Raw genomic sequence first — 20,790 nt, forward strand, 5'->3', positions numbered from 1 at the left:
GTTGTGATAAGATATGTTATTACTGCGTATTAACTGCCCTAGTGGCAGCATGTAGAGGTTGAACAGAAGGGGTCCCAGGATCGATCCCTGGGGCACACCACAATTCAAGCCCATGTAGTCTGAGACACAACTCCCAATTTCAACAAAATATTTCCTGTCTTCCAGATAAGACTTGAGCCAACTTAGGGCAGATCCAGAGATGCCAACCCAGTCTTGGAGTCTGTGCAAAAGGATCCCATGATCAACAGTATCAAAGGCAGCACTCAGGTCTAGCAGGATTAAGACAGTGACTTTGCCATCATCAGTGTTCAGGCGGATGTCGTTGGTTACCTTGATAAGAGCAGTTTCTGTGCTATGATGGGGTCTAAAACCTGACTGGAAAACATCAAACGAATTGTTTAATAAGAGAAAATCAGTGAGCTGTTGGTAGACAACTTTTTCAAGGACTTTTCCTAAAAATGGCAGATTAGAGATAGGTCTGTAATTATTCAGTACAGTGGGATCAAGACCGCTTTTCTTCAGGAGCGGTTTAATGACTGCAGTTTTTAAAGCCTCTGGAAATATTCCAGATTGAAGAGACATGTTAACTATTTGAGTAATTGATGGCAACACACTGTTCAGGACAGACTTTAGAAATCTAGTGGGTAACACATCAAGGCAGCATGTAGACGAGCTCAGACGGGTGATGGTCTCTTGGACAGTTTGGTCAGTGACAGGTATAAAGTGAGTCAGCTTAGAGTGAGTAGGTGGCCGTTCGATAGTTATATTGTTGTGGAGTTGATAGCTTTTTTAATGCCCTGAACCTTGTCATTAAAAAATACAGCAAACTCATTACATTTGGGTGTGCAAACCAGTTCTATTGGTAGCTGGGTTGGAGGGTTAGTTAATCTGTTTACTGTTGTGAACAGGACACGAGAGTTGCTGCTGCAACTTCCAATTATTTCAGAGAAATACCTTTCCCTTGTTCTGCATAAGATCTGGTTGTAAGCGTACAACTCCCCCTTATACATTTCATAATGAACCTGGAGTTTTGACTTGCACCACTTTCGCTCAGCTCTGCGGCACTGTTGTTTCTGTGCCCTGACTAGATCATCGTTCCTCCAGGGAGCTTTCTGTCTATGTTTTCTCAATTTAACCTTCATAGGGGCAATGGCATCCAGAACATTCAAGATGCTAGTTTAAAAGGTCCTTTCTGTCCTGAAACTTGAAAGGTCCACTCTGATCGCCTTCTGCTCCATCTTCAAAGTATTCTCAGTGGTCTTTTAATTATGATTATGCCAATTAACCCCGCCCACTTCACCTCCTCGTTGCTGAGAGCTCTCTGTTTACACACCAGCAGAGACTCACACACTCCAGCAGAGTCACACAAACACCGGCAGAGAGTCACACACACCTGCAGAGACTCACACACTCCAGCAGAGACTCACACACACACCGGCAGAGACTCACACACACACACACACACACACCAGCAGAGACTCACACACACACACACACACACACCAGCAGAGACTCACACACACACACAGAGGCTGGTTCCAGATGGAGGAGCAGCTTTTAGGAGTTAACGTTCTCCTGCTAAAGTTGGGAGCCTCCCAGCGTTTTGCACACATCCTCCCATGTTTGTTTTCTGCTGTAAAGCTGCGCTCCTGCTGTTCTCCTCAAATCTGCAGGTTGCATGCTTGACCTCATCCCGGGAGGAGAGGCGAACGGAGGGGGGGGAGATGAGTTGCACATGCTCCCCCAAGTCCTCCCAACAATCTGGGACTCATTGCACCGACAGGAAGAACAAAGTCCCAACATGCAGGCGTCCGTTTAAGCTTTTGGTTTGTTTTTGGACTGGAAAAGGTTCAAATGACCTGAAGGAAAATCCACCAAACCAGACGCCGACTTAAGAAACATGCATACAGTGTTTATTCTGCAACCAGGACACTTTAAATAAAACTACAGATACTTCACGTATACAAAAGATAGATTATATTCCATTCACTTACAAAATAAGAATAATTTACTGTATAAATTAAACTTTTGACTATCCTGCTATTTACAGCTCCTCCAAAACAAGTTTTGGTTTGTTTTCCTGTCATTGTGCATTTGGGGGACTTTCACGATGATCTGGGGAAAAGCGCGTTCTCTCCTGGGAATGTTCCGACTGGCGAGCGCACAGAGCAGAAAACGGCGGTTTGCATAGTTCAAAGGGCAATGCAAACACTGGATCCGCAGTGTCAGCTTTGGTTAGCCCCCGTTTGGTCTGAGCGCGCTCAGAGAGCCTCCTCTGTCTGAAGTGCTGATGCGTTTGTGTTCTGCTTTCACGCTGAATCAGGAAGTGGCGGCGTCGTTAAGTGCAGGTTAGGTGTGTAACCTGTCAGGGAGGAAACACGGCGGCGTTGAGCTCTCAGCAGCGTAGGAGGCGGCGTCCTCCGGAGCATGTGTTAGACATTTGAGTGACATGTAAAAAGTCAGACGAGCTCTTGGAGCTTCATAAATATCAGTTCCAGACAGAATTTTTTTACAAATATTGACACCAGTTTGGACCTTTGGTCTCCTGAAAACAGAAAAGATTTGTGTGAACAATATGTTCAGTAAAAGACCACAGGAACCTGCCGGCCCCCACCAGAGAAGATAGCAGGGTGATTTTACATGGGGAGGGGGGCAGGCTCTCCATATCTGAGATCTTCATGGAGGAAGACGAGGTCCTTAAGGCACTTGAACTGGACGATCTTCAACCCCCCGGCGGTGAAGAAAAAAGATCTCAGATCTCCACAGACATGCATGTGCCCCCCCCCCCCCCCCCACACACACACACGACAGCGTGGTGGTGGTGGTGGTGGGGGCATCCTTTGGCTGAAGTGCTGTGATGTAATTTTGTCCTGCCCCCCCCCCATCAGGAAACAGGAAACAGATTCAGTCTTGGCGGGTGGAGGTACTACTGGACCGGTCTGCTCGTCATGTTCCCACAGTTTGCTGCAGACCCCCCCTGCTGCAGTCCTCACCCCTCCTCTTTGGTGCGAGTATTGGGGGGCAGTCTGAAGCCCCCCGCTGCAGTCGCTCTGGCAGACGGTGGCGTCACACAGTGTTCTTGCCAGGTGGGGGTGTCGGGGTGGCGGCACCGCTAGTTGCCCACCAGGGGGCTGAGGTCTCCATGGTGATTCTTCAGCTTCTTCTTGAAGAGGGAGATGGTGGATGGTCGGTACAGGATGATCCACGGCTCAGAGGATACCGGGCCCGGGCCGCAGCCGTCAGAACCGCTGACAGTCGGGATGGTTGGGGACCTGAGAGGAGAAACGACAACGTGAGGAATAGGGGAGGAGAGGAGCAGGACAGGAGAAGGAGGAGGAGGAGAGGAGGAGGAGGAGGAGAGGAGGAGAGGTCTGAGGAAAAAGCAGCTGAACTTTAGACAAAAACTGCGTTTCACAGATCAAAACCATGAAATGTTTTGAAGTCCGTTTCCAGATCATCTAGGTTCATGTGAAGATGCTAACGTCGTAGTAAAGATCGTCAAAAATCATGTGACCCAGAAACCATCAGAGACGCCACCGCTCTCAGTTTCAGAACCGAACCGTGATTTACGCCGCTGAACCGAATGCAGGGAAAGTCTGTTTATGTTGGACTGCACTGACACGTGTAACACGCCCTCTAGTGGCTGTGAGCTGAAACGCCTCTGATTCCTTCAATTCTACAGAGGATTCCATCCAGAAGTCTGACTGGTGAAAAAAGTACTGAATCCGGCAACCAAATTTGGGTTTGACAGAGAAGTTTGGGCAACATGGAAATGAAATAAACCAACAAACTGATCTGATGTTTCTTAAGCAGCGTTCACACTGAACGGGGTTTGGGCCTAAAGCAGATTGACCCGCGTCAGGTCAAAAGGAGGTCGCGCGGCGTGATTTGATCGTCGTGTGCAGTGTGGCGATCTTTCAAGCAGCATAAAAGTTGGATGAGATCAAATAATTGCAGCTTAAATCTCGCTCTGGAGGAGCAGCAGAGATCAGACTGTTGGTGGATTTTATAAGAAGTATTGATCCCATGACCAAACTTTCAAACAGTGTGAGATTTAAGAATATCTACCAATCACTGGCTTCCTTGGCTTCTTTACTAAATAATAGACTAGGTTGGGGTCAGAATCCTCTGTTCTCGTTCCACAGTCACTCCGTGTTCAGGTGAGGTCGGTTCTAAAGATGCAGAACATCCAGAGAGGTTCCCAGCAGCTGCAGCAGAAAGAGACTTCAGGAAGTAATTGATGTTCTGTGAGAGAAGCAGAACTCCGGTTTGGGTGGATGATGACTTCTACAGATGTCAGGAACGCTGAGCTGGAACATCATGAAACGGGCCGGTCTCTTCCTGCTGCCCAGATTGCATTTTTGTTTGCATCTAAACCTCATTTTTTATTCCTCCTCGGCTCGCTGCTTCTCAGTCTGACATCATTTTTACTCAGAAAAGATCCGAAAAGAGCAGCTGTATTTTTGCGGGAAGGGTTCGTCGGTTTTGCTTCCATCCCTCACCGGCATGAAGGGATGAGGGATGGAAGAAGGCGGAGCGCCAGCATCCTCATACTCACTTGACTGAGACGTGCAGGAGCAGCTTGGCGACCATGGCGAGGACGGTGAGGATGAGGAGCGCTGCCAGAGCGTAGATGGTCCACACTGCAAACAGGAGCAACACGGAAGCATCAGAGAAGCCGTCGCAGCCAAAACACCAAACGGGAGAGGCCGGCCGAAGCTCTGAGCGGCGTGGCGCACCTGTGAGAGCAGCTCAGCCAGGAAGTTGTCAGTAAACAGTGACAGATTATTGGTGCACATCTGCTGCGCTGTGCTTGTGAAATCGCTGATCGCTCTTTTAAATCAAGCATGAAGGGATTTGAATGAGGAATGTTTGCAGAGAGAGGCTGCGGCACATGTGCTGAAAAGATGCTGCAGGGAAAACATTTGAACGGCTGCAGTGCATTGTGGGTGTTAACATACTAGTGGTCTCGCCGGGTCCAGCCCACTGACCTGGCATGTTGTGCTCCGGTTTTCCGGGGCTGGACGTGATGAAGAGGATCTGGGTGGAATGCCCGTTGGACGTGCCGTTGGATCTCTCCGTGATGCCGGCCGGCGCCGGCTTCGCCGTGCTCCGAACGTCCCCCTTCACGCCGTCATGGCCTTCTATTGTTCCAGTCTCCTGGTTTCGGAGCGCTGCAGAAACAGGAGCGGAAATCGCAGTTACCGTCCCGGCGGGATCCCTCCTGAAGTTGTGCTCCCCTGACCTGCCTGCCGCTCCATCGGTGCAGTTTGGTTTCGTTGGACAGCATCTCTAACATAAACTGACCAATCGGATGTCTCAATAAAAGTAGGGGGAGCATGCTTGATTGACAGATTACATTTAGCCTGCTTTTAAGTAGTAGGGGTGTGGTCTTCCAACAAGCTCACTCCTCATTGGTGAGTGGTTGCCATAGAGACGTTGACTCAGACAGACTTGCACCAATCACTGCTTGCTGACGGCGTCTGGAGCTGAAAGGAATTTTCTATGGACGACGTCACGCTCAGTCCAGGTCTGCGATACAGACGGTGGCTGTCAGGCAGACGTTCCTGCAGCTTCACAGAGATCCATCATCTGATTTAAACAAATCCAAAAACACCTGGAGGACTTTTACATGTCCTGAAGAAATCTGACCTCCATCACCTCAGGGGCTCAAGAGCGAAGAGAGACTGGGAGTAAATCCGACTATGTGAAGTTTGGGATGATTCATGATCCTAAATAGACCATCAACCTCACTTCATGAAATAAAAAGTGGTTCCATTTTTTTAACCCTTGTTCTATCCTAGGCACGTTAACATTGGGAGAGGGGTCATCTAGACCCACTAGACAGTGCTCTGAACCTTTTTTCTTCAATGATTTGTGATCTTCACTGGTGTCCATGGATTACATGAAATCTTTCCACCTTTATCCACCTTTGTCATGGTAGGGAGAACACCTCAATGGAAGGGGGGGTCATTTGGACCCCATAGGATAGCACAAGGATATCTTTTAGCCTGATGATGCATCAAACGTGAGGAAGGCAGCAAGGACTGACTAAGCTGTCAGTTGGTGAAGACGTGAGCGTTAATCCAGCTGCTGCTTTCCTTCTTGAACAGATTCATTATTCATTTTCTCCATCTGGAGCTGCAGCAGATGCGTCATTCCTCATTTCATCCTCTTAGTGAAAGAGTCTTAGTGACATCCTAAACAAAAGATGCACAGCGTTTCATCATTTTTAGAACTTTTCTCTCTTTTGTTTTTGCACAAACCATCCTTTTCAGACACAATCATCACTTGAACAAACTCTTTATGCATCAAAGCTTCATAGACTGAAGATGAAAACAGCATTAACGGAGACAAATAAGTAAAAAGGCAGCGTCACACAGCCATACCTACAAACTGCACAGGTGAAAAATCAGTCACATGTGGGGAAAAGTATTAGTCTGTACATGAAATCTTCAGAGATGGACGACGAATGGACCACGTTAAAACCACGGAAGAAGTACAAATAAACCACGAAAAGAACACGTAAATCAGTGTGAAAGCTAAATCCAGCCAAAAACTTGTGAGTAATTGTGTAATTTAACGTAATGTGGGCGCCGTATACGTGATATAAAAGTTCTACATCGGTGGTTCATGCGTGAAAAGTCTGTCAGACATGCATGGAATCACGCACAGTTGCAAAAGATTTATGTAATGATTGCGTATTAACTGCATAATTCTTAAGCAACCAAAACTTCTGAACAGATCAAAACCGAATTCACGTAAAGACCCGTCAGCCAAAACCCTCGACGGACATCTGCTCACACTGACAAATGGCAAACGCATGAATTACGTATACCACACATGTATCACAAGGAAGGAAATACGTACGTAGCTTATGCCTTAAAGAAAAAAACCTCTCAGACCTCGCCATTGCAGCGCCAAAACACCCAACTGGAGGTGCAGTTCACCAGGTGACCACAAGGGGGGCTTGTTATGATGTACACGCAAGTCCATCCATCTATTTCCTGAACCTGCTGAATCCCTTTTGGGCTCACAGGGTCGCTGGAGCCTATCTTAGCTACTGTTGGGGGAAGGTGGGGTTCGCCCCAGAGGTCGCAGGGCAACAAACAAGCCGTCCTTGTTGGAAAAAGTAGCTTTTATAAATAAAAACTGACTGAGTCTTTTTAAAATTAGAAACAAATGCAGGCGTGTCCTTTGATTGTCAGGTGACCTTCGTACCTTTAGTACTACAACATCTTTAATATGCCACTGTTAATCCCATCTAGTTGCTCGCTTGGGTTGAGTTCAGAACCAACAAAGGTTGATCCGCCGATCTTTATTGCCCGTGTAAATGTAACACAAGTCCAACGCTTCATAGGGAAGGCCTACCTTGGTAGAGCAGTGCAAAGCCCTGCGCCTGGTTGGTGCGGTCCGAGTAGAAGTACAGAATGACGAAATCGCCGGTGATGTTCACCAGCTCCCGTGGGGGGCTGCGCCAGTCGAAGCGAGCCATCACCTGGTTGGTGTAACCGTCCAAAAGCTCCACCATGTCCGCCTGGTCGGAGATGTCAAAAAAGGTGAAGTTGAAGAGGATGGCGAAGGATCCGGGTGCCTGGATGGTCCAGTAGCACACACGACTCGCACTGTATTTGTCGGGGAAGTCGGGGGAGTAAATGACTCCAGATGGGGAGGTGTAGTTCCCGCCGCAGGCGCCCACTCGAGCTGAAAGCAGAAACATTCTCTGACACTTCTGCTTTACATCAGGGTTTGAACAAGGTCAAAAAGGGTTTCCTTTGCTTAGAATCCTTCCTTCTCATTAAAGCAGTGACTCAAACAAGGCTCAGGACTTCAATAACAGAGAAATATGTCAGCAAATGTCTGTCCGATTGACCCTTCAACCCCTGGGTCGTAGCTCCAGTCTTTACATTCTTTTCACCACCGTGAGTCAGAACGGTGGTTTAGGGGATGCGGTACCTCAAAGAGCGTGTTATTTAGGTGTCATATCTCTGGTGTTAAAAGGTTAATATGTAAGAATTGTCTGGAACAGACTGATCTACGAGGAGAGATCATAAACCTTCAGAACCGAGATCCCCTGCAGGGAAGACAGCAGTAAAATCTTCCCAAACCACCGGACCACGGACCGGCACCACTCAGTGGGTCTGTTGGTACCGGTGTGACCGGGAAAACTCTTATCTTATTTTATAATAGCACAAAATCTGCTCACGTGTTAGCATACCTCTAACAAACTGCTGCATTATACTCCAAGTCATATGGAAGCATTTCTGTTGCTCAATTAAAAATAAAGGTCAAAACCGGCTTAATTATGTCACAGAATGAGCGGCGTTTAAGTGGAAATTTCGGAGGATTGATCTTTAATTTAATTTTTGAGTCACATGATGCAGTTCCATTGTGAAAATGAAAAAGCATTTCTGTTGATTCATTTTATTGTCAAATTAGATATTTTTAATTAAATTTTGCTACACATTTAGCAGAGAACTTTTTGAAAAGGAACTGTCAAATTCCATTTTATTTATCATTTTAATTAAGTAACAGAATGAGCGGTGTTGAAGAAGAAAATGAAAAAGCATTTTGGAGGATTGATTTTTGATTTTATTTTTTAATCAACAAACGCAGCTTTAATTTGAAAATGAAAAAGCATTTCTGGTTTTGTTTATTTTTAAGGATGCAACAGAAATGCTTCCATAAAGTCATAGCCCCACCGTCGTCTTTTTACCTCCATATATTCCAAAGGCTACTGTCCCCCTCCCCTTCTGTACAATCTCCTGCTAGAGAGGTGGGGGCCATCATCCTAAAATAATTTTGTTACACCAACCCATCCTATTGTTTATTGTCCTTTTTGGTGTTAACTTTTATTTGTATAATTACAACAATATTTGTTTCTAACTTGTGATGTGATGATTACAAGGTATCGATGGCTTAGGAGAGATACTTTTTTCCGTTTGGTTACACTCATACAGTGTATTGTTTACTGTTTGTTTCTTCCCAGACATAAAGGGAGGCTGTTCTGCAGGAGTTAACACTGTGTCACGCCAAATAATTAACCAGCACAACGCAGAAAGCGACCGCTTACACCAGGTCACACAGAACATCAGTAAAAACGTCCATGGTTGGTTGAATGCTATAAAATATCCATTCATTGTTTTCCTCTCTCTTTATTCTAGTTTCTTTCTCCATTTTTGCCGCTTAACGCTTAACAATTTTTCATCTATTTCAACCATTCAACTATTCAAATGTTCAGCTCTTTCAGCTTTTTCCAGCTGTGACTTTTGCTCCTTCAAATCCTTGAACTTTTCCAGATTTTCAAGGATTTTTGCCTCCATTGAAATAAATGGAGGCAAAATTTTCTGTCATTTTTTACAAACATATCTATTTTGTTATTGTGCTGTTTTCACTTTATTTATGGTCAACTTTTATCATATAAAAAGTCATTGCAGATCATTTCTTTTTTTCTTTCTTTTTTATTTTTTGCCAAGTATTCCCCTTTAAGTTTCATTTTTATTCAGCGATATAACATCCAACCCTGCATTTTCTTCCGGAAATGCAGCTCCTTCTAGTATATTTTTGTATTTTTTATCGGATTCTGAAAAAATGTATTTTCCAGAACAGGAGGCCGAGCTGGAGCAGGGACGTGTTTTAGGGACGCCACAGGTAGGACGGTTTGGAGCGGGACGGATGAAAGACGTGATGACCGAGAAGATGCAGACGGATGGTCTCTGAAGTGAAGCTGAGAGGAAAGTCACTGAGGTTTCAGCGCGGCGTGGTCGTGCTTACGCCGACGGTTTCTGCTTTAAGCAACACCATTGTTAGTAGGACCGGCTCCTTATTTGGGGGATTTCCGAGGCCCCTTTCTTGAAACTTGATTTCACAATCGTAAAACTTTTGCCCCACTTGTTTGGTCACATCAGGGTACACGAATCAAACAGACCCAACGTCAACAGCAGTAAGAGCTCACTGTCGAAGACGATGACCCAGCCGTCCCCCCCGCACGGCTGCGTATGGTCCCCGAAGCAGACGTGGTTACAGTCCATGCCGGCCGACTCGCCGTGGTCCTGCAGCTCCACCTCGTTTCCACAAAAACAGGCGTATCCGGACTCCATCCCAGCGAGCTGCAACACAGAAGGGCCGTTTGAGAAACCTGATTACAAACGTCGGACTGCAGCGTGACCTTCCGCCTCCGTCTGCACTGACGGTGCAGAAAAGCCGCCCGTCCTCCTCAGATTCTAGTGTCGGAGCAGAACAGCAGAGAAAGGCTCACACACTCTCTTGACCTGACCGACACTGAACGCTTGTCCTCAAAAGAGCTATTGTTGTTGGTAGAAAGGGGCATCATTGTTCCGATTTCAGGCCCTGCATGACTTCAGGGAAACGGCGACAGCGCATCACTTCCCCCTCTGCGTCCTGTGTCTGGTCACAGGAACCCACACAGCGTCCAAAACCACGTTTCGTGCTGCATTTTTGTCACCGTGGAGTCACGCAAACACGTCATCTGGACTGCTGAATTAAAGAGTCACACGGGATCAGGACTTCTGAGCATGTGCAGTGAGGGCAGGGCAGCTGCCAGTCCGCCTGCTGCCCAACGAGGGGGGTGTCGGGGCCAGTCAGAGCGGCCGGAGCGAATCCGCGGAGACAGAAAACGAGCACCTGGCCGTCTGCGACAAAGTCAGAGAGGAGAAAAAAGGCCTTCAGAGGCGGTGATGCCCCTTCATCTCCAGCTGTCAGCCCCGATGGTCTGACATCTGCTGCTTTCGCCTCTACCTGAAATTTAACGGCTGCAGAAAACGAGCGTCAAAAAGAACGCCAGACGCCCGTCGCTGTGACAGAATCCAGGAAACGTCAGGAGCAGATTTCTGGTTCGAAGCTCACCCTGTATCTCTGCTTCCGGCAGAAGCTGATGCAGTTCTGAATGGTGAGCTTGTTGGAGATCTCGTTGGCGCCGGAGAGCGTGGGTGGGTTACCGCTGTCTTTGAAGCAGCCCAGGTTGCCCGGCACTGGAGACACCAGAGGAGATGACAAAAAAAGAAAAGACAAAAGTTAGTTATGAAGTTTTAGGATGAATTATCCCGAACAGAGGCGCTTTATCCGGACGTTGGACTAATGTTCTCATCAAAAGCTGCAAGGACAGAGGCACTGCAGGTGGACACGAAACCCCACTTTTCCATATCACTCCTTTTTCCATGAACATGAAAGATTTGCCCAACAATCCCAGCTATAGGCTGTAGACCCAAATGCCCTAACCGGTGGATAACGGCTGTCTGTGGGGCAAAAATGGTTAAACCTGTAAATATCAAGGTGGTAGTCCGCTGCGTGAACCCGTAGGGAGAAAAGGGAGTAGGTGAGACGCAGGCGTACAGCTTTCTGCAGATCCCATTAGTGCTGTGGCCGTGACAAATGCGTGTTCTTTGCGTGCAGACGACCGTTATGCTACGCACACTACGCTGCCCTCGGCAACGCAAGCGACCACTTCCAAAGCAAAAGTCTACATAAACGCCTGCGTTCAAAACTCTCACGTTTCTCACCACCACAAAGGTCTATAACCCTTGTGGTATTCTATGGGGTCAAGATGACCCGCCCTTACATTGAGGTGTTCTCCCTACCATGACAAAGGTGGATAAAGGTAGAAAGATTTCATGTAATCCATGGACACCAGTGAAGATCACAAATCATTGAAGAAAAAAGGTTCAGAGCACTGTCTAGTGGGTCTAGATGACCCCTCTCCCAATGTTAAAGTGCTTAAGATAGCACAAGTGGTCATAAATCCCAAACTAAACTCTGTTTTTAGCCTCCATCTGCCAAAAGGGAAACGTCCAATTAGAAATGACTGTCTGTGAACGCACCGTCCTCCAGGGCTGAAGAAACCACATTGGGTTTGTTCATTAGAAAGCACAGAGGTGGGTTCAAACACCTGGATTTGAACCAGCAACCTCACTCACACAGTAAGGCAGGCGGGTGCCACTTCCAAGAGGTGTCATGAAAAGCACAGAGAAATGCATTGTGGGAGTCTGCATACAGATTAGAGGCAGGAAAGCTCTTCCTCCACTTTGCTCTGAAAAGAGGATTGCAGGCTGCAGCCTGATCTCTTCCTCCCGCCGTCGTCTGACAGGCCAGCAGGTGGGTTTGCATCCCTTCATGGCAGCAGAGAGAAGGTGGAGAGCCATCTACATTCCTGCATGCACAGCCCCCCACCACCACCACCAATAAAGCATTTAGAATTGCATGAAAAGTCAGAACAAAGCGTCTGGAAACACATCTGTGTCGCAGGCGCAACAAGTACAGTAGAGGAGAAAACACAAACACATTCGGACGACTTCAAAGCTGTTGATGGAATCTGGTTTTACAAGCCAGAGGGGGGAAATGAAGAAAAACACGCGGTGCATGAATGCAGCACTTAGCTGGGAGCAGACCCCTCTGCAGATGAGTCAATAACGGCTTTATGCTGTGCAGCTCCACACTCACAACAGCACAAGTAGTTTAAAAGTAGTTTTAAAAATGTGGTTTAAAAAAAACATAAAAATGAAGGTTATTGGACCAATTTCTGAGAAAAGAGATGTTATTCAATCAATTTTTATCTTTTTAAAAACTTCTAAATAAACATTTACTGTTAGGGAAGCGCAAAACTAAATATTTTAACCTAAGTGATACTAAATACTCATAAAAACGTATAAATAAAATACTTACAGATAAATAACTACTTTGTTGTTTGAAACAAAAGCAATCCACAATTTCAATCATAAAAAAAAGAAAAACGACTTATTTTCATCTTCTATTCGCAGATTTTAATGGAATAATGAATGTTGCACTTCTTGATATAACCACTAGAGGCTGGTTCCAAAGGGCAGCACTTTGTCACCAACTTCTGTGTAAAAAAGTCAGATTTGAAATGTTATTACAGCCAAGGGACTTCTTGATCAATGTAATATTAAAAAAAAAAGTAAATTAAAAACAGCCATTTAGATTTTGTATTTTTTTCTGTTTTTTGTTGGATCTCTTTTCACCTTTTTGTGTCTCACATTAATTTATCACGACCAATCCAAATGTCAGGAAGTCTGTGAGGATGGGACCTACTTTGTCATTTAAAAAACATCTCCATCAATGTTAAGAAACCACGCCCATAAAATAAGTCCTCAGACTAAACCCCGCCCACTTCCCAAAACATTTTCGACTCTGAATGTGAAGAAAGACGACACATTTCCAGTATTTTTTTTACTAAACTAAAGCAGAAGAGAAAAATAGTGAAATTAAGATGATTTTTCTTATTTTACATTTTATTCAAGATAAAATTTGATATTTGTAATAAATAAATCACAGCTTCCTTTGAATTCTTTGTAACAGGAATTTTTGCTGCCTTTGGACATTTTTACTTCTGTAATCTGTATCTTGTTTCTCCTGAAAAATAAGTTTTTAGATCTTAATCAGATTTATTTTGGTCAAATAAAAATAACTTTTTTCTTCACCACATGATGTACGCAAGTTTTAGCAAATCCTGTTTCTGTTTCGTGAGGCTTCACAGATTCATTCAGATGAACCCAAAACAAACTCTTGCTCTAAAAAATGCCCCAAAGCACCGACGTCCAGCAGACTTTTCTCAGAACCGGCGGTCTGGGTCACCTCCGTCCAGCTGACGGTCAGTGTGGGCTGGAAGAACGCCGGTCAGCGGGGTCGTTCGCTCAGCCAGCGGCGCGTGAGCTCCAGGCTGAAGAATGCCGGGCGTGGGGATCTGAAAGGAACCGTCTGACAGCGCCCACACTCATCATGAGTGAATCGCCCCGGGGGCTGTTCGGCGTGGGCCGCGGCTCTGAGGTTAAACAAGACGTAATGAAGCTGGTGGTTAAAATGAATATTTATCCGCCGTTTGTCTTTGTGTAAAGTCAAATCAAATAGTCTCCAACGGATTTGAAGCGATCAGAGTTTCCAAAACTCAAAACAAACATCAACCTCCAAGATGACCTCAGAGAAGACAGGAACTGACATTTCTAGAATTTACAGTCTCTTGATGCAAAATTGAAACCAAAAAGATCCTGCAAAGCCCAACTTTTACTCTGAAAGTGTTTAGTTAAGGCAATCTAAAATTATTTTAGGATATTCTTAATGTACTGGTAAAATAATCTGATGTTGGCACATCATGTCTTATTGTTGAAGTGTGATGATGAGGACCTGCTACGTATCCATCATTCCTCCTCAGTAATCTGAGGTCGACGACCTCCGCCTCCTTCAGCAGGACGCCATGAAAGCCTGCAAACCTGCTCTTCACCTGAGAGCTTCGTCTTCAGACTCGGCACTCGCTTCGCTGGTAAAGACGGCGTGATCTGCCGACGCCTTCCCTCACAATGAACACAACGCCTGATTATTCAAAGCCTACCCATGGGGGCGGTCCCCCTTCCCCAGCTGATTTCCACCCCATCTCCTCGGCAAGGAGGGCGGAGGTCAAAGTTTGAGGAAAATGATCCATTTCAAAGCAGCAGGGCAGGAATTCCCAAACCCAAATCCCTCCAGAGCTCAGCTTAAAACATTCTGTTTCAAAGGTTTGTTGGTGACAGTACCCCCCCCCCCCCCCCAAAAAAAAAATAATACTAACAAAAGTCCAAAAGTTTTTATTTATTTATTTGTTAGTTTATCTGTTTTTTTCTCTGGATCTCAACTGGATAGATCTGGTATCACTCCCCATTTTTGTTGCCCTGCTAATGCTAGGTTGAGGGTGTGAGGGGCTTTAAGCTAGCGGGAGAGCGGTTTAACAGAGAGCTCTCAGCAATGAGGGCGGGAAGGGGAGGCGGGGTTGCTCTGAGCCAACAGTCCTGCCCACAACTCAGAGGTACATTTTTTAATGAACTCCTGCCGCTCTACAGAAACTATGTGTTTAGCCTAAAATACAAAAGGGGTTTATGCAAATGCACCCGTACCGTGTCAGAAGATTCAGAATCCACTATTGTGACCAATATCTTTGGATTTTGGCTAAAAACAGCATCATCCTAATGAAAAAAACCACTGGAAACGCTTTGACACGAGATCAGGAGAAGACCGGAGTGGGACGTTAATGTGCTCCTCAGAAAAGCTGAATTTACAGCCACTCTGATCCGATCTGCTAATGACAAACTTGGGTGGCTGTGAAGTCGGGATGCTGGCAGCTCGAAGGGTTCGATCGGGGCGGAGGCTTGCAGCTTTAATTAGTTTAACATCTCAAACATGGAGTTCTGATTTCACCCTGGAGTGACACTAAAAGAAAGTGAAATGAAAGACTGTTCTGACACAAAGAGCTCAAAGCAGCAGGAACGCTTCATTAAGAGTCAATCACAGCGAAACTGGAAACCAAAAAGTACTTTGTGTCTCCACATCAGAGCCGAGGCGGCTTTACGCTCCACTCCCAGCGTTAAAAGGTTCACTGCGAGTCATTCAAGAGAAAGCGATAGCGCCACAAGCCCATAAACCGGCTCCAGCAGCTTCACCGCTCACCCTCTGGTTGCCCTCAGAGGAACGGCAAGTGTTTCAAGGTGAGGAAACAGCATTTATCTCAGTTTTCACCACTTGCTTTTTCCATTGCATCTTGTTCTGGTTCCCTGCCTCTACTCCTCGCTCTGCCCCCCTTCCATTTATTACCCCTACTGTAACACAATATGCCACACACATAAACAAACAGCGCTGATGCATTTCATCAAGTCCCTGATTATTACAGCCGACCGCTGTGCGGCGCCGCAGAACACGAGAGACACGGAGAAGCTCCACCACACCCCCGACGAAGCTTGTTTGTTTGTTTGTGAGGAGGTGGGGGTGGTTGTTTGTTTGTGAGGAGGTGGGGATGGTTGTTTGTTTGTGAGTAGGGGGGGGTTGTTGTGTGTTTCTGCCGCTTTGCTTCATCAAACCTCCAGACTGTAAACAGGAAAAAGTTTGACCTCTAAGGGGTTATAGCTGGATTGAATTGGGGTGGGGGGGTTCATGTCACACGTTCAATTCCTTCACTGCTGCTGATGAAACACTGCGGAGGCAGATCTTTTGCCCCACCCAGGACCGCCATGTACCCACCAACCGTCTAATTACAGGGAAGGAAACTGCGGTCTGAGATGAATAATTAGGAGGAACAATACCGGGAGGACATGAAAAATGGCGCCCCCACCGCATCGCCGCCACCGACAAACCGAAGAGGCCTTGTCCTCAGGAGAACCGGGACTTTTCATCTTCCAACAAGATGAAAAGGTGAGCAGACCCTCTGTGGCCGCCCCCAGGTGAAGGATAAGGACCCCCGTTTGTCATCAGACGGGATTCTCATTCGTCTGCTGTGGAAAGTTGTTCCACTTATGAGGACGTCCAGACAAACACGGAAACAAAAAAATCCAACCTCCAGTCTGTTTGTAGCAGAAATCTGTTCCCGCTTCTGTTGTATGGATCTGTCTTTACAACACACACACACACACACACACACACACACACACACACGCACACACACACACACACACACACACACACACACAGACAAACTACTAATAATTGATTTGGTCTTCTTTTCTTTCAAAAGTGATCATGGTAAAAGCGTGACGATGTCCTTTGAGGTGTCACCTCATCTAGCATTTTACCTTTAAGTATTTTATTTTGGACACTCAGCAATGTTCATTATTCATTTGTTTCTTACCTATTTTAATGTCTATTCCTGCATGTTTTTTTTCCAATTTTATCTATATAAATATATTTTTTTATAATTGTATTCCTTCTTTTAGAGCCACTTTAACTGGATTAACAGTATATTTAGTAGATAGTCAGTGTCTTCCAGCTGTCAATAACTCTTTTCAGATCATTTGTACATTTGCACCAAAATGTCAGATTTATCAACCGAGGATGATTAAATGTTTTTGCAGAAACCTTTTTTTTTTTGGGAAGAAGGGGTAACTGTTGTTTATGATTATTCTATGAGGCTGAAATTAAACTTTAACATGAAAAAATACAAATTTTCCAGTGAATTATGCACTGAATCATCAGATTAGTTATCATTAATTGACACCGTGTTGAAATAAGAGAATGACAAACGACGACAACAACTTCCATTACAAAAAAGCCCCACCTAAAGTCTGCATTAATGGGTAAAATAAGAAAACATAAGCGCCTTATTAAAGCCCAAAAACATGTACTGAGAAGCTTAAAGGCAGATAAAAATTGATCATTTCATTAAATGTTGCAGTCGAAACATCTCTGAAAGACCTCAAACTCTCATCATGTTTTAGTTCTGAAGTATCGAAGAGAAAGACTCGAGCGTAGAAGACGCCGCGCACTCATTGTGTCCATTAAACATTACACTACCTCTACCTGCACAGAGGAATGTCACGTCTGGCTGAGCGACATTTAAAGTAATGGAGCTGCTCCTCTTCTGCTCCGTCTCCAGACGAACGCCAAACGACGGCGGCTGCCGGCTCTCATTGGCGAGCACAAAGCCAGCGAGCCTCATAATCGATACCTTCATTTCATAATGGCTCAGGCTGACCATGGATGTCCACGGCGTCTACGCATCTGTGTCCTCGTGCCCGGTATTTCTCCTGAGGCCAGGTGTGGGTGGAGCCACGAGAGGTCAAGGGTCAAAGTAACCGGATACTGAGCATGTTCCAAGCACTGCCACCCACTCTGCAGGTAAATATAAGTCTGATGCAGGCGAGAAAGGTTTGTGCTATCTTACATGACCCCCCCCCCCCCCCCCCCCCCTTCCATAGACGTGTTCTCCCTACCATGACAAAGGTGGATAAAGGTGGAAAGATTTCATGGAATCCATGGACACCAGTGAAAATCACAAATCATTGAAGAATAAAGGTTCAGAGCACTGTCTAGTGGGTCTAGATGACCCACCTCCCAATGTTAAAGTGCCTAGGATAGAACAAGGGTTACGGAGGATAAATAACTGTGAGGATTACAAATGTGTCAACAAATAAAGAAATTTTACATGTTTGCTAAATGTCTAATTATTGTTGGTAAAGGGGGCTGCACGCTGGTGCAGTAACCGCTATTGCTTCACAGCAAGAAGGCCCCAATTCAAGTCCCGGCTGGGGGGGCCTGAAACCTCAGGTTGGAGGTTTAATTCTTCTGTCTTTCCTTCAGTTTGCCTGCAAAAGGTGTGAATTAGGCTCTGTTCCTCTGAGAAAACTCGCCCGTTCTTCCGAAAACGTCTTAAGGAGCATTTTGACGAGTGAATCTGCTGAACCACGACTTCAAAGTGCCTTCGGCAAAGCCATAAATCAACCTTAATGAAGGCAATATCTCATCACCGCATATTTCTGCTAATGTTCAGCAATAAAACAGACGCCCGAACACATGAAATTGTTTTAATGAGCTCAAGGTGTGGCCGCTTTGTCGGACGGACGCGGAGCCGCGGGTGTTTTCGCTTAAGTGTTCCCGTTAAAGACTCCCTCCGCAGAGTCTTTCACAACGCAGACGGGGCTTAAGAAAACACCGCGGCATGGCAGCGGGTTGTTACCCAACCACCAGAGACCAGTACCGTCAGACGGGTCCACGCCGTCTGGGAGGAACACCAACGATAGATGTCCACGTACATAAAGATGTAAACGAGGGAAATGGGAGTGAAAGAGAGGCTACCGTTTCACCTTTACAATTGGCAGAATCTAAAAACAGCAGTCCTTCTGGTTCTCGTTAACCCTTGTGCTATCCTATGGGGCCCAGATGACCCGATCCTTCCATTGACGTGTTCTCCCTACCATGACAAAGGTGGATAAAGGCGGAAAGATTTCATGTAATCCATGGACACCAGTGAAGATCACAAATCATTGAAGGAAAAAGGTTCTAGACGGGGCAACCCTCTTGGGGCCCCCGGTCGCTCTGGGTGTCATCCGCTTCGGCTGCGGGGTCTGGGGGTGGGGTGGGGTGGGGGTCTTGTCGGCCCTGTCCTGTGGGGGGGCATTCTGGGGGAGGGGGGGGGCACTATTGATACGGGGCAGGGGGGGTTGACGGGTCGGGGTCTCCGCTGAGGCCATCGGCGGTTTCCCCGGCCGGTTGGCTGCCTCGGTCCCGTCGAGGCCTGACCAGAGCTCTTCTAGGGCCGGCGTTTGGGGGTGGGGGCCTGGGCTCGGGGGGGGGGGCGGCGTTTTCTGGCTCCTCTCTCTCTGTGTGGGGGTGGTGGTGCTGGGCCTGGGGTGTCTGCGCCTCCGGGGGTGGGGCCCCGGGGCTGGGTGGGCCTGGCCCCCTTGCTGGGGTGGGGGGGGGGCGGGGGACAGCTGTTTGACCACCGGGGGACAGTCTATCATCTGTCCCCAACTTACCCCCTTCCTCATATAACCTCATAATAGGGTGAGGGGGTGGGGGGCTTAGCCTGCGATGAGCCTTGGGGGGGGGGTTTACTAGGCAGTGGCCCCCCTCCTGTGGTTGCCGTATGGAGTGGGCCCCCCCTCTTTCGGTTTTATTTGCACCTTAGAAATGTAGGGCCCTTGGTAGGGGGGGTGCTTGGACATCACTGCCAGCAAGCAGCGGATGTCCTCCTACCACCCTACCCGCCAATTTTAACCGCACCTTAGACATTTAGGGCCCCTTGGTGGGGAGGGTGAGGGGACGTCACTGTGAGTAATCAGGAGATGTCCCCTTAGTGCCCTACCCGCCAATTTTAACTGCACCCCCCTTAGTACACACACCCCTCCCCCCTCAATATATACATCCCAACATAAACACACACACATGCACACACACACCCTTTCAAACACACATACACGCACACACATTTTGCAAGGAAGGTGGGACCTAGGACCATCTGTCCCCTGCCTCTTCCCTGGTGGGGGGTACGGGCCCCTTTGCAGCGGCGGCCGTGACCCCGGGGTGCCGGCTTCCTGGGCCCGGCGGTGCTCTCTCCGCGCGGTGGGGGGGTTCACATTACATCTGAGCCGGGGGTGTCTGGTCCCTGGGGGGTGGGTTCTGGTCCTTGCTCCTGAGTGCTGGGCCCCGCCAAATTTCCAACTGTGGCCGAGCCTGGTCGGGCCATATTTACAACACCCCTTGTGGGCCCTCTTTTTTCCCCGGGGTTCCCCCCTCCTGGGCGGGGGCGGCGGGCCCCTGCCTCGCTCCTCCCTGGACCAACCGTGGGCCGGGCGGGTGGCTGCCTGGAGTGCGGAGCGGGTCTCCCTTGGGGGTCCTGGCTCGTACCTGGGGTTGGGGCGGGGGGATGCCCGGAACTCCTGGGTGGTGGTGGGGTGCTCGTTTGGGGCTGTGGGCGTCCTTCTCCGGTGGGGCCCTGCGTTGGGTTCTCCCGGCGCGGCGGGGGGGCTGCTCTCCTGGTTGGGCTGGGGCGGCGCCCTCTTTCCCTCCGTGCCTCCCTGCTCTCTGGCTCTGGGGGCCTTGCGGCGGCCCTGCTGGCCCTGGCCTGGGTGGCGGGCTTGGTCGCCCGGGCGGCGGTTGTTCCCTGCCGGTTCCCGTGTGGCGTTGGGGGGATTCCGGCTGCCGCTGCTGCTGCGGTGGGGGTCTTGGGGTGGGGATGGCTGGGCACTCTCCCTCCTTCTTGTCACGTTCCACCATCCATTTTAGAAGAACATAAACACTCACCTGAGCACTGGTGTTAGCTCACCTTTGCACTAACAGTTTGCATGACTGAATGACTGAAATATTTCACATTAGTTGGTTTTAAGGCATAAGTATGCGTGTGTGAACACTATCTGTTTTGTGTACATGTCGACAGGTGGACATTTTTGCAGCTAGCAGGTGTGTTTATAACATTTGAGTGTGTGTGTGGACAGGCTCCACCCCTTTTTTTTTTTTTTTTTTTCTACATTTGAACCTTACCATAATGATTAACAACCAGTAAACTTGTTGCTTTATGCTGCTTCA

The 20,790-nt window shown here is 47.5% G+C and overlaps 1 protein-coding gene across 2 annotated transcripts in view; it reads right to left on the reverse strand.

Moving 5' to 3' along the window:
• Positions 1–1,891: 1,891 nt before the first annotated feature.
• Positions 1,892–20,790, reverse strand: part of kremen1 (kringle containing transmembrane protein 1) — a 49,836-nt gene continuing 30,937 nt past the window's right edge. The window contains exons 4-9 of one of the 2 annotated variants that reach the window (XM_011478746.4): positions 10,867–10,991; positions 9,956–10,109; positions 7,372–7,704; positions 4,992–5,174; positions 4,559–4,643; positions 1,892–3,272 (exon numbers count right to left, since the gene is read on the reverse strand). In XM_011478746.4, the coding sequence (XP_011477048.2) occupies positions 3,113–3,272; positions 4,559–4,643; positions 4,992–5,174; positions 7,372–7,704; positions 9,956–10,109; positions 10,867–10,991 (1,040 nt within the window). In that variant the 3' untranslated portion in view covers positions 1,892–3,112. Of the gene's footprint in view, positions 3,273–4,558; positions 4,644–4,961; positions 5,175–7,371; positions 7,705–9,955; positions 10,110–10,866; positions 10,992–20,790 lie in introns of both variants that reach the window. The other variant, XM_011478745.4, reaches the window with a different exon arrangement.

This window comes from Oryzias latipes, chromosome 9, assembly GCF_053564925.1.
Source record: "Oryzias latipes strain Hd-rR chromosome 9, Olatipes_Hd-rR_3.1".
Classification (NCBI taxonomy): domain Eukaryota; kingdom Metazoa; phylum Chordata; class Actinopteri; order Beloniformes; family Adrianichthyidae; genus Oryzias; species Oryzias latipes.